Source organism: Vipera berus, assembly GCF_964194415.1.
Source record: "Vipera berus genome assembly, chromosome: 2".
NCBI classification, from domain to species: domain Eukaryota; kingdom Metazoa; phylum Chordata; class Lepidosauria; order Squamata; family Viperidae; genus Vipera; species Vipera berus.
Window position 1 is genome coordinate 94,289,411 of NC_138203.1, and position 12,547 is coordinate 94,301,957.

Consider the following 12,547-nt stretch of genomic DNA (forward strand, 5'->3'; position numbering starts at 1 on the left):
TCTGGGAAAGACTCAACTTACTGAGCTAATTCAGATTTTGTAGTTTAAATGCTAGTTTTATTGCTTAGCTTGAACAATAATGATCCATCTGACAGTCTCGTGCACTGAACCGTGTTTTGGGAGCCATCAGAGGAAATTGTTCTTATTATCTTTTCCTATGAAGGATTCTACAGATAATTCAATGCCTGTATTCCATTTAAAGTCTGCAATCAAGTGGTCTATGACTTTTTTTTTAGTATTACTTTGATTCAAAGTGAATTCTAGCAGATAAAGAGATCCATTTCTTCTCCTCCCCCTCCATTTTCTGAATTATTTTAAATCTTGCAACTGTCCAGGCAGAAGTATTTCTCATCTCTTGTTACTAGATCATTCGAACTGGAGATACCAAAAATTATAGGAGAGACCTTCAATATACAATTGCACCTGTTTTTACCACAAAGTTCTATTTTCTCCTGTTACATCCAGGAGAGAAATGAATGGGACATGGGCCTTGGAAAGCAGCCGTCAGAGTTGAATTGGAGTAGGATTTGGTCGGATGTGCTCCTGCCTCCGCATGTGCCTTCTTTAAAATAGCCACAAATTAGGGTGGACCTTCTGTGTAATTTGTATTTATTTTAAACGGTTTTGTGAAAAAGTTGATTGTGCAGTTGTATGAGTTAGTGGCAGGAGAAAGAACAAGCAGTAACAGCAGGGCTGCGAAAGCTGAAAAGCGATGACAGCTGCATCTTTTTTTAAAAAAAAACCATTACTGCTGTAGGTTGATAGACTTGAAGGCATGTTTTTTGCAGGATGCACGCTCTCTGCTGGAAGACACATTTAAAGTAAGCCCAGTGCCTAAGGAATCCTCTATCAACATAGAGATTTCATTTAATCATGTTTAAGAAAATAGCTAATCCTATCTCTCCTTTTTCCCTCTTGTTTTCCTCCAATCCCTTAGTCCTAGGAATTATAGCAAAGGTTACTGTATGTTTGCTATACCTACAGATAATTCTAGCAAGTATTTGCTAGCATAAACTAGCAAATATTTTATAGATTGGCAGTAGATTTTAAAGAATCTCAAAATGTATACCTCATCTTTCTTTTAAGTAGGATTAGTAGCTAATTAGTAGTAGGGTTTTGTATTGTAACATACTCAGTAGTAACTGCAACAATACATACATGGGATGATACGATACATGCTTCATTCAAGCTATCTTCAATTCTGAAAAAGTTACCCTTAATTCATAACTTTGGAATAGGAATAATTTGACATTGCTTTTTCCACTTTTAAATTCCTTTTTAGGACATTTTTTAAAGCCTTTTCCCTCATCGGAGAAACTCAGGAAAGAGAGAGAGTTCTAGTTCATTTCTCCAGCCGATACCTCCAATGCAACCCCAGTGCTATTTCCACACAAGGTAATGATCCTTTTTCAGTTTTAAGATAGGTTTGTCTTATTGTCACTTTTACTCTGGCAGACTTCACGGTGACAATTGTAATATTATAAACACACTAGACCAGGGCTTTTCAACCTTTTCACAGATTGTACCACTTTTAGGACATGACAATATTTGAATACCACCAGTGCTTAGCAAGGTGTCAAAAACATGATGACTAAAGAAAAAAGGGGGATTTTGGGTTTTACTGATTAGATTCATTTGTTGTTATAGAAATGGCTAGTTTATAATATTATAGAAAAGTAAAATGCTTCCTTCTACTGCAACAGAGGAAATCTGTTCTTTTTTTCTTCTCCCCCTTTCCCCCCTTTTTCCTCCCCACTGTGTCCTACTATTTGCTTTTGTATTTTTGTATTTTATTCTATAATCTAATAAACTATTACAAACTGTAGAAAAAAAGTAAAAAAAAGTACCAGTTTTAATTTCTTCGGTGGCTGTTCCTTTGCTGAATCACTTTCTCTTTGCATGGACAAATGTATGATGAATTTATCCATGTTGATTAATATGCACCACTATCAGCTAGTTCAGGAATCTTCAAACTTGGCACTTTTAAGACTTGTGGACTTCAACTCCCAGAATTCCTCAGTCCTCATGGCTGGTTGAGGAATTCTGGGAGTTGAAGTCCACAGGTCTTAAAGGTTTCTAAGTTTGTAGACTCCTGAGCTAGCTGGTTGGCCCTTCTGAACTCTTCCACGGTCTAGTAAGAATGCACACACACACACCCCAATCCCTTCCGTGTACCCTTAAAACACACTAATCAAGTGCAAAGCAAGAAAATAAAGAAACACAAACTCCATTTTTTTTTCTCTTTAAGCTGCCTCAGGCTGTCACTTGTCACAATGTTGCAATCCGGACAGAAAGGCTCCGCAGTTGCAGAAAGGCTTTAGCTTTAAATTAAGCCAGGTTACCTTCAAAGAAAACTTTCTAAAAGCCACAGACAAACTCAATTAAAGGGGGTAAAACTAATTACATTTGTTTAAAGGGATTAAACCTTTCCTGTTGTCTTTTTTCCCCTTCCCCCATCCAAACCACGTTCCTTTATAGCTTCTCCTCTCTTCCCCCCGCCTTTTTCTTCAGTTCACCTCCAGCTCTGAGCTGCTTCTGGAAGCGCCAATCAGCTGGAGCCAATCAGCTGATCAGGAGCCCTGCCAGCTCCTGGGGCTTCTGCCGAGCCCCGACAGTCCTGCAGCTGCCTCTCCCCCTCCCTCTCCCTCTCCCTCTCCCTCATTCCCCTCCCCTGCTACCCTTGGCTAGCAATCGCGTACCACCTGCCATGTGGCAAAGTACCCCAAGTGGTACACGTACCACCGGTTGAAAAGACCTGCACTAGACCAACCCAGAAATCCAAGATAAGCCTTCCCCAACCCAAGATGTCTATAAACCCAAGCTAGCTGAATGAAAATGCAATCCAGTCGGTTATAAAATATTTATGGCTATCATTTGTTTTTGGAATTGAGTATTCACTGAGTTTGTTGCTGAATCACTAGACTCCTTTTCAGGTATTTGCATAAAGAACATCTTTCACCGAGGCTGTCCATCGTTTATTGCCCGATTTAAGGAGGCAAGCATGATGGGTGGGAATCACTATTATGATGTGCTTGTAAGATTTTCCTCCTTGTATAGCTTTAATTACACAAATCTACCCAAACATTTTGGAGGCCACACTGAATCAATTCAGCAAAGCAGATCTTGTTTTCTTTTTTCTTATGTTTTATTTAAAGCAAATGTGTGCACGCACATGCGCAAACATTGCTGTGAATGTTTCATAATTTGAAATTGACCTTGTGGAAAGCTTATTGAGATGAGAGGAAAAAACAGAGGCCACCCCAAAGGTGCTTTTTCAAAAGGCAACTGGACTTTCTTTTGGTTTTTTTAAAATATATATATATACCCTATATACTTGAGTATAAGCCGAATTTTTCAGCCCACTTTTTGGGCTGAAAAATTCCACTTCGGCTTATACTCCAGTCAACAAAAAAACTTACTGAGGACTTGTGCGCGGCCGAGGCTTTGGTGCTTCCGGGATCGCGCGCACCTCTCCCAAGCCGCCGCCGTCCGGAGACCTGCCGAAGTTTGGGGAGGTTTGGGGAGGTGCGCGCGCACCTCCCCAAACCTCCCCAAACTTCGGCAGGTCTCCGGACGGCGGCGGCTTGGGAGAGGTGCGCGCGATCCTGGAAGCACCGAAGCCTCGGCCGCGCGCAAGTCCTCGGTAAGCTCCGGGTGGTCACTTGCTTCGCGTCTCCTGAGGGAAGGGGGGGCGACTGGAGCGGGCGTGTTTCCTCGCCTGCTGGGCGCCGCGATTTGCCCGGGGAACGCGCGGGCCCCGAATGGCAGCGTGGAGCGAGGAAGCGGACAGCCAGGGCTTCCCCGAGAGCCGCGGCCACACAGGGTATTCCTGTGTATTCAGGCTTGCAAAATGGCGGATCGAGCCTCTGCTCGCGGCAGAGGCTTGCAGAGCGCGGATCCAGCCTCCGCCGGCGGCGGAGGCTTGCAGAACGGCGGATCAGCTTATACTCGAGTCAATAACTTTTTTCAGTTTTTTGGGGTGAAATTGGGGGTCTCGGCTTATACTCGAGTCGGCTTATACTCAAGTATATACGGGTATATATAATATTTTATTGATTTGCTCATTTTACAATTGGATATTTAAAAAGCAACGTGATGACTGGGTTAATCGATAGTTCAATAGTGTACGTAAATCTTTAGTATAAATCTTATGTTACAACATCAAATATTTCCTCTCTTTTTCCATTAATATCTGTCACCTCATATTGGGCTAGTACAATTCTTATTGTTATCAACTAAATAAAAACATCTTTGTTACAGTTATCATTAATTTTTAGCTTATACATATCTTAATTGCGTTTGCACTTAATCCTTATATACAATCAATGTCCTGTTATTGTTTTGTTTTTCAGGCTTTAATTTCCCATCAATGTTCAAAGTAACACTATTATTTATGATTTCCAAGTATTTTATGTTTAGGTGACCAAAAGTTTCCCTTATCTCAACTTTTTCCTTGTCCCCTTTTCATACCAAAGTCTAATATTCTGGTTACACATCTATTTTGTGCCATATTCAACCATCTAATTGATAATACAGTATCTCCTCTAATAAATCAAAACCATTATAGGTGTTGTTTGGGTTAACCAATAATTCAGTAATATACATAAATTTTTAGTTTGTCTAATATTAGAACATCAAATATTTCCTCTCTCTTTCCAATAATATCTGTTATCTCATATTGGGCAAACACAATTCTTATTTTTACCAACTAAACAGAAACATCTTTATTACATTTATTGATAATTTTTAGCCTATATATATCTTAATTGCGTTTGCACTTAATATCCTTGTATGACCAAAGGCCTATTATTGCTTTTTTTATTCCCCAAACTTTAATTTCTTTGTTTTTTCTTGAAGATGTTCTGCTTCTCATCCAAGAAGCTTCTTCAGTTCTGACTGAGTTCTGACCAAGTATGAACTAAAGAAGCTTCGTGGATAAGAAACGAAACGTCTTGAAGGGAAAATGAAGAAATCCAGTTGCCTTTGGGACAATCGTGACCTGGATGACTGAGAATCTCCTTAGACAAAACCAGAGACCATGAACGATTGTAACCAAGTACACATATATAAAGCACACTCAAGCTGGTAGCTTCATAAACATAACATGTGGAAACAGCAAAGGAGAATTGGGAAGATGTCCGAGACAAATTCCCGACAGAAGTGTCCATGGAGGCTGCATAAAAGGGTCCGATATGACAAAAATATTATACCACCCAATGCAAACCCTGCACATATTTTCCGTATGCATCATGACATTAGCTAAAGTCTAATTGGTCTCACAGGAAATGGTTTCAATTAGACGGAGTCTGGCTAAATCTGCTGGTTTAACAGGATTGCAGGCTCAATTGCAAATAGTAAAACAGAATCAATCAGGATGAAATTCTGCAGCTGAGCTACCTCAAGGTATAAACACCTATCCGGTGGTTCTTCAAAACATGACTTTTACGCTAGTTCTCCACTGATAAACCAAATCAGGCTGGCCTCCTCTCTCTACCAGTGATTTAATTTCATGAGATAGCTCTTTCTTGATTAATGCCATGTATGTCTTTATAAGGAAAGTGCTTTGGAGAGTGTTAATTAAGCTGCAGGGGGTTCCAGCTTAATTGGCGGCGTTCTTAAACAGACGGGAAAAGTGGGATGTGTGATTTTCTTTTTTCCTGTGTAGCTTTCTATATGTCATGCTTTGGGTGTTTTTAATCCTACAGATGGAGTCCATTGCCTCACGTGTGCAGTGATGCTGCTTAACACTGACCTTCACGGCCATGTGAGTATTGTGCAAACTTAGCAAACCACTCCTCAAAACTACAGGATGCTCTTCTCATGCATATCTGGGGTTTCTGTGCTCAGTGGGCCCAGACATTGCAGGCTTGCTTGGTTTCTAACCGCTTCATAGAGTTGTGAAGTCATCTATGCAGAGGCAGAAAGTAGCCGTGAGATATATATATATATATATATATATATATATATATATATATATATATATATATATATATATATATATATATATATATATATATATATATATATATATATATATATATATATATATATATATATATATATATATATATATATATATATATATATATATATATAGGCAAGTATTTGTAGTTCAGAATGCCCTCCATGGGGAGGGAAACAAGTTACAATGCCAAATAGCCTGTAAAAAAAAGTGCAGATAAACAGTGCGCTTAGCAAAGATGGAAAAAAAACCATTTGGCAAAGTCAGGGAAACATCTGGATTTCCCTCCACAGAATGGATTCCAGAAAACTGCGCAGCAAAAGATTTGGGATTGGGTCTCCTTGATTACCTGATTTCCTTAATTTGGTTTGCGCTGGTCAGCGACTTGCAACTCCTGTGAAGGACCTCCGGCAGGTCCTAGAAGGGATGGAGGTAGTGTAGTCATCCTGGTCCTCCTTGATTTCTCAGTGGCTCTTGATATTGCAAATCAGGTAACCTGAGCTGGCGAGGCATTGCGTTGGGAGGCACCCTCCTACCTCCAAGGCTGTTTCCAGTAAGAAGGGAAAAATGGGGTGCCACAGGACTTGACTCTTCTTGGGCTGCTCAAACTGTCAAAGTATTTTCCTAGTACCTAAATGTTATGTGGATCTGGATTAGGAAGAATCAACCCAGCCAACCAGGACTGAGGTGGCTGTTGGTTTTAACATCCTCAGGATCTGGTGTTTTGATCTCTTTAACTCTGGTTGGGATGACACCCATTCAGAATTGGCAGGCAGTCTGGGGGTTCCCTTGGACTCTTGGGTCCTGCTCAAAGGGCAAGTGGCAGCCATAGCCAGGAAGGCCTTTGCAGAAATGCATATTTTGCACCAATTGTGCCCTTTCCTAGATCAGGAGGCACTGCTCATGGTTTACTTATGCCTTAGTCACCTCCCAGTTGAGTTGTTGAAATCCAGTCTATAGGACACTGCCCTTAACAAGCATTCAGAAGCTGCAACTGGTTCATAATGCAGCAACACAGTTAGTGATGGATATACCTTAATATGCCCATCTACTATTTCTGCAGAGTGAGCTGCACTGGCTCTCAGTAGGCTTCTGGATGCAATACAGTTCACACAACAGTGGTGTTAATACCATATATTAAATGAGATCAGGTGACCTGTAGGACTATATCCCCAATGGTTTCTTACTCGTCCTACTAAATCTGGCAGGGTGGGCATGCTGTGGACCCCTTTATTGAAGCAGTATCACTGGTGGGATTTCAAAAATGACACCTTTTCTGTCCTGATGACTGACTTATGGAAGAGTCTGCTTCAGAGATACGGATGACCTGAGACTCTTGGTCTTCAGGAAAATGGTAAATATGAGGGATCCTTGGTGATTTCTGAGCTTGGTTGTTTTCTTGCAGATCCTTCATTACCAAAACTAGGTGGCATCGTAAGTAATGGTAGGGAGCGGGGTTTGCTCTCATTTTATATTCTAAAATTGGTAAAGAATTGGCTTTTATCCCAAGCCCTGGAGCCAAGATGTTGACAGAGCTGACACAGAATGATTGCTGAAGGGACGTGTTTTTTTATGACACAACATAATGTATTTTACTGTAGTCCACCCTTGGTAACTTTAAAAGTTACCAAGAATTCTGGGAGTTGAAGTCCACATGTCTTAAAGTTGCCAAAGTTGGACACCCCTGCTTTAGGGTAGTGTGTTTATATTTTTACACTGTACACTTATATTTTGTAGCTCCTTTCATTAGATGGGCAGCTATATCAATTTGTTTAATATATGAATATGCTTCCTTCATGTCAGCCAGTCTTTCTTCAGACTCCAAATGCAGGGCTGTCACAGACATCAAGAGACACTATATATAGATGGCTATTTTTCAGAGACTTGCCGGCAATATTGTAGAGCTATTTGTGTCCAAGAAACAAATGGTCATGTTTTTCTCCTAGCTTGCTGAATGTTCTGTTAAAACTAGTTGTATATAGTGCGTTTAGCTATACGCTGGAAAAGTTGTGATGAATTTATAGAAACAAGATTTACATTCCCACGCAGATGTTCCAAAGTCCTATTATGATTTTTCTTGATACCTCTCAGATGCTTATCCCTCACCATCTTCTAACGGTTTTTGAAGATCGCTTTCAAAACCATCTGTTCTCTGTTATCTTAAAACAGGACGTTCTATTAAAATCAGGACATTCAGATGCATTCAAAAAACTCAGAGAAAACCCAGATGAAGGAACATCCCCTCCATACATTTTTTTTTTTAGCAAATTGAAGTTTCAGTTTTTTGGCGAATAAGGTCACATTTATAATTTTAGTTTTGTACATCTTCCAGTTTTAAAGGCTTTTTAAAACCAAATTTTGTACTAAACAATTTAATTGAAGATTGCATATTGATTTATCTAAAAATTGGATGTAAGCTGAGGACTACCCGTAAACAATTTTACTTTTTTTAAAAGAATCTGAAGTAGGCTTCCATATTAATAAAATGAGATCAAGGGTATGGATCGTATGCTACAGTACATACAATGTCCTCCAACATGTATGGAGGGAAGACCTCATACTGGCAAGAGAAAATGCTGTTGGCATGGCCCGATACTAGGCAAAAGTCATTTAGTTTTCATCCTATTTATTCTACATATTGTTACACGTGCTACATTTAAAAGGCCTATTTTATATCTATTTTATCTGCTCAGTGTTGAATGTTGTAGGTCTATAATTTGTAGGTGCTTCTGACACGAATAAAGAAGGGGCTTGAATGATGGGAGTACATATCTAGACAAATCCCTTGGTTTCTACTTTAATCAGAATTTGGAGCCGGCGTGCTGAAAGAGGAAAATAACTAGGTTTATTTGTACAGAGGGAAGAATGACTGTTCATTCTTAGAAAAGAAGTGATTCATTCTCTCCTCTGTATCTCTTAGCGGCTACTAAAATTAATCTCCAGTGTTTTTAAAGACAGGAATGGGAAAAATAAAAAAAACAATCTTTTTTCTTCTTCTTTTAAAAAAGAGAATTTCTGGGTTTGCCTGGAGAGATATTTTTAAGCCCAGAATTTTCTGTGCAGTTTTATCAACTTCAGGCTGTTGTTTTGCCAAATAGTTTCCATTTGTGTCTCTGGCAACACCTTAATATTCTAGGCACGCAAACCAATTTCTTAAAGAACTTTGAGAATCTTGACGGAAAAGTCTGTGCGGCTGCCATTATCCTTGCTGGAGAGTTTACTCACTGTTCTCCTCTCTCCTCCATGTGATTGATTATGTGCTACCCTAACCCTAACACGCCCCGCCCTCATGTGTCTGCATATTGGGCATTCAGCAGCTGGCCCGCATTTATTTCTGTTTGCAGCATCCCATGGTCATGTGACTGCATTTACGATATGTTTGCCAAAACCTGACATTTACTTCTGGTTTTCAGCAAAAGTGGCCCATACTGAATAATTGGTTCACTTAATGACTGCTGCAAAAAATGCCATAAAACCAAGTTGGTCACACGTGCATGACCTGCTTTGTGACTGTCACGACTTATGACTCTTATGGGCAGATTCCCTTACGGATGTAAGTTGAGGACTTATCTGTACATAGATTTTTTTTTCTCCCTGAGGATTTTCCTGTCCTTCACCTGGTCTTTCACCACTACCCTTCAAGTATTGCTTTGTATTTTGTGGTTGATTCATGCAGATTTATGAAACAATGCTCCCAATGTTGCATTTGTTGCTGTTCACAATTTGGTTCTTAATTGAGGGGTAAAGGAAGTTATTTATAATGGTTTAATATAAGGTTTTTTAAAACTACAGTCAGGTTCCTTTCGTTGGTTTGTATTCATATCTCTACATCCTGTATATTTCAGAACATTGGCAAAAAGATGTCCTGTCAAGAATTCATTGCCAACCTTCAAGGAATGAACGAGGGTGCAGATTTCCCAAGAGAACTTCTGAAGGTGAGGTTCTCTTATTTCTTATTATTGGAATACAGCCTCAACTCTACCTCTGCTGGCTAACTGGAAGAGATTGCTGTCAAACTGACTAAATTGCCTGTCATTTTGTGTCTCATGTTGGGTTTTTCTCCCCCCCACAATGATGTGGAGACCCTAGATTCAAAGAGCTATTTAACTTTACTATTGTTCCAGAATAAAGGAACTTATAAAGGATTTTCTCTTAAAGCAAATATTCTCAAATTCTGTGCTGAAGAAGAGTTAAAGTTAGATTCACCTACCTCTTTTTGGCAGTGGTAGACCAGGAAAGGACTGTTCTGTTCCAGCCTACGACCGGCCCTGTTTGTGTGTCAGGGACAACCCCTTTTTCCTTTTTACAGTCAATAGGCTAGAAAAACCCAACCCAAATTTATTTACAGTTCAAACAAAAAAGCAACAGAATATTTCCTTCAATAAATGAATCAAAAATCAAACAAGAGTCAACAAACAAGAGTTAAACAGAAGTAGCAAGAACAGACCAGGATTCTCTTAGAATGTCTCCAAATGGTTGCCTTCAGCAACCAGCCCCGCCCACACCTTCCCCTTTTATTATCAGTCCCAAGGTGCGGCTTCTCACTGCCTTCTCCTCCTCTCCCTGAGTTGATTTTCTCTGCTCTGCTCTGCTGGATTGCCTTCTGCTTCTAGCGTCTCTGAACAGATTCAGCTGTGACTCTTCTGAGTCTGACACCTCGTACTCACACAGCTGAGCCTCATGAGGAACATGACTGTAGGGGCCAGGCTGAGAGTCCTGCAGTGCATCAGAGCCTCCCTCTGACATCAAAGGCTCTCCAAACCCCTCCTCCTCCTCCTCAGATTCATTGGACTCAGCTGCTGGGAGCACAGGCTGACACTGAATCACAACAAGGACCATAACCTTTTAAGTTTTCCTGCCAGTATTTGCCTTAAGTAGGAATGCACCAACATTCGCTGATGAGATCAGTACTTTTTATAGAGGGAGACCCCAGTGCCCAATATTATCCCTGAATCCTGGCTTATTGAAAGAAAAGAAGAGCTTGTGCAAGGATTGTTGAAGGCCACCTAAGTGCAGTTTTTAAAATATAAAATGAGTTAAGCACATAGATTTGGAATATTTGCCTCAGGTATAAACTATTGACCAATACTGTTCTAGAATCACACCATGCACATACATTTTGAAAGGATCATAGCTTTTTTTTTCTTCCTTGGTGTTGTTAACCACGAATAGAAACAGGTGTAGCATAGTTTGAAGTGAAACATGCCTTTAAATGCATCTTGTTGAGTAAGAGAATTGGAGAAAAAGAATCGGGCTGCCTGAAGTTTTGATCAGCGCTTCAGGTCCTCTGTGCAACCCTGGAACCTCAAGATTGTTAACGTAGTTCAACAATCAACAGGGACTGCATAGGCAGTTTGCTTCTCCATATGAATTGCCTTGGCTGGATTGGAACAATTGTATGCCTTGAGTGATAATTGAAGGCTAGAAACTGGCTGGTTTTTTTTTAAAATCAGACTTTTGATAAAGCTGACTTCTCTGCTGAATATTTATGGTAATGGGTTTTTATAAGAGTGCTTCAGGAGAAAGGTGCCTTTGAGTTTTTATATTTGAATGGAAGATATAATTTGAGATCAAGAAATGTTATATGCACAAGTGCAGCTTTTGCCTTCTTGCTTATGTGCATTTTCTCAATTTGTTCCAGTACCTGATTCTGAATAATTGGTAAAGTTTGGGCCTAGGTGATGGAACACATTTTCCATTACTGGTGCTCATATGAGCATTACTTTTTCTTTTGTCTGATTTGCTTGTGTAGGAAGCAAAGTCCTAATTGTTGGTGCATTTCGTTTGCCATGAAAGAAAGAATTTAAATAAGATTTTGCTGTACAGAAAGCTATGGCCTAAAATTCTGTTAACATCAGCAAAAGCAGATACGTGCTGATTTCTTTTACCATCTTGTGCCATCTCAATAAATAATATATATAGTTAGAATCAAAGGGCATGGAAATTCCCTGGAAGTTGGCTTGACCCTTCATGGTGATGGATGGGAAAGGAGTTCTACATAAGTAATATCAAAAATCTGTTTCCATAGTGAAATGGTTTTTAAGTTCTCTCCTTGGACATTTTTTTTTGCTTTATTTGCCTACTGGGAAGTCTTTGTGTCATATGCCCTTTTGTATGAGTCCTGCATATTCCAGGAGGTGTACTTCGGTTACACAAGGTATTGGATGTTCCAACAGTGAATCCATGTGAATTAAACAGTAATATTTCCCCCTTCTTATGTGGCAGGGTTGAATTTGATGATTTGTTGTGGCAGATGACCTGCCTTTGTTGGAAACTTGGCTGAACTTCTAAAAAAAACCCTCTGAAATCATGGTTTGAAAAACCTGCTTTAGACTAAAAGTCTGTATCTTAGGCACGTTGAGGTTCTATTGTATATACCCTTATGAGCAGATCAAACTGCTTACACAATCACCATAAATGTACAGTACAGCCTGGTTATCATGGTCTGTTTACCAACAGTAACACCAAAAGTCTAAGTTTCTCATCTCAGAGTTATAAATGTATCCTGATTCTGAAAGTACAGTGGTACCTTGGTTCTCAACTGCTTCAAAATTCAACGAATTTGGTATTTGATGCATTTTGATG

General features: G+C 39.7%; 1 protein-coding gene across 3 annotated transcripts in view; it reads left to right on the forward strand.

The window, feature by feature from the left end:
• Nucleotides 1-12,547, forward strand: part of LOC308663688 (PH and SEC7 domain-containing protein 3-like) — a 162,027-nt gene that overhangs the window by 55,275 nt on the left and 94,205 nt on the right. For all 3 annotated transcript variants that reach the window (XM_081320313.1, XM_081320315.1, XM_081320314.1), the window contains 3 exons: nucleotides 1,283-1,395; nucleotides 5,706-5,764; nucleotides 9,808-9,897. In XM_081320313.1, coding sequence (XP_081176439.1) covers nucleotides 1,283-1,395; nucleotides 5,706-5,764; nucleotides 9,808-9,897 — 262 coding nt within the window. The remainder of the gene's footprint in view (nucleotides 1-1,282; nucleotides 1,396-5,705; nucleotides 5,765-9,807; nucleotides 9,898-12,547) is intronic.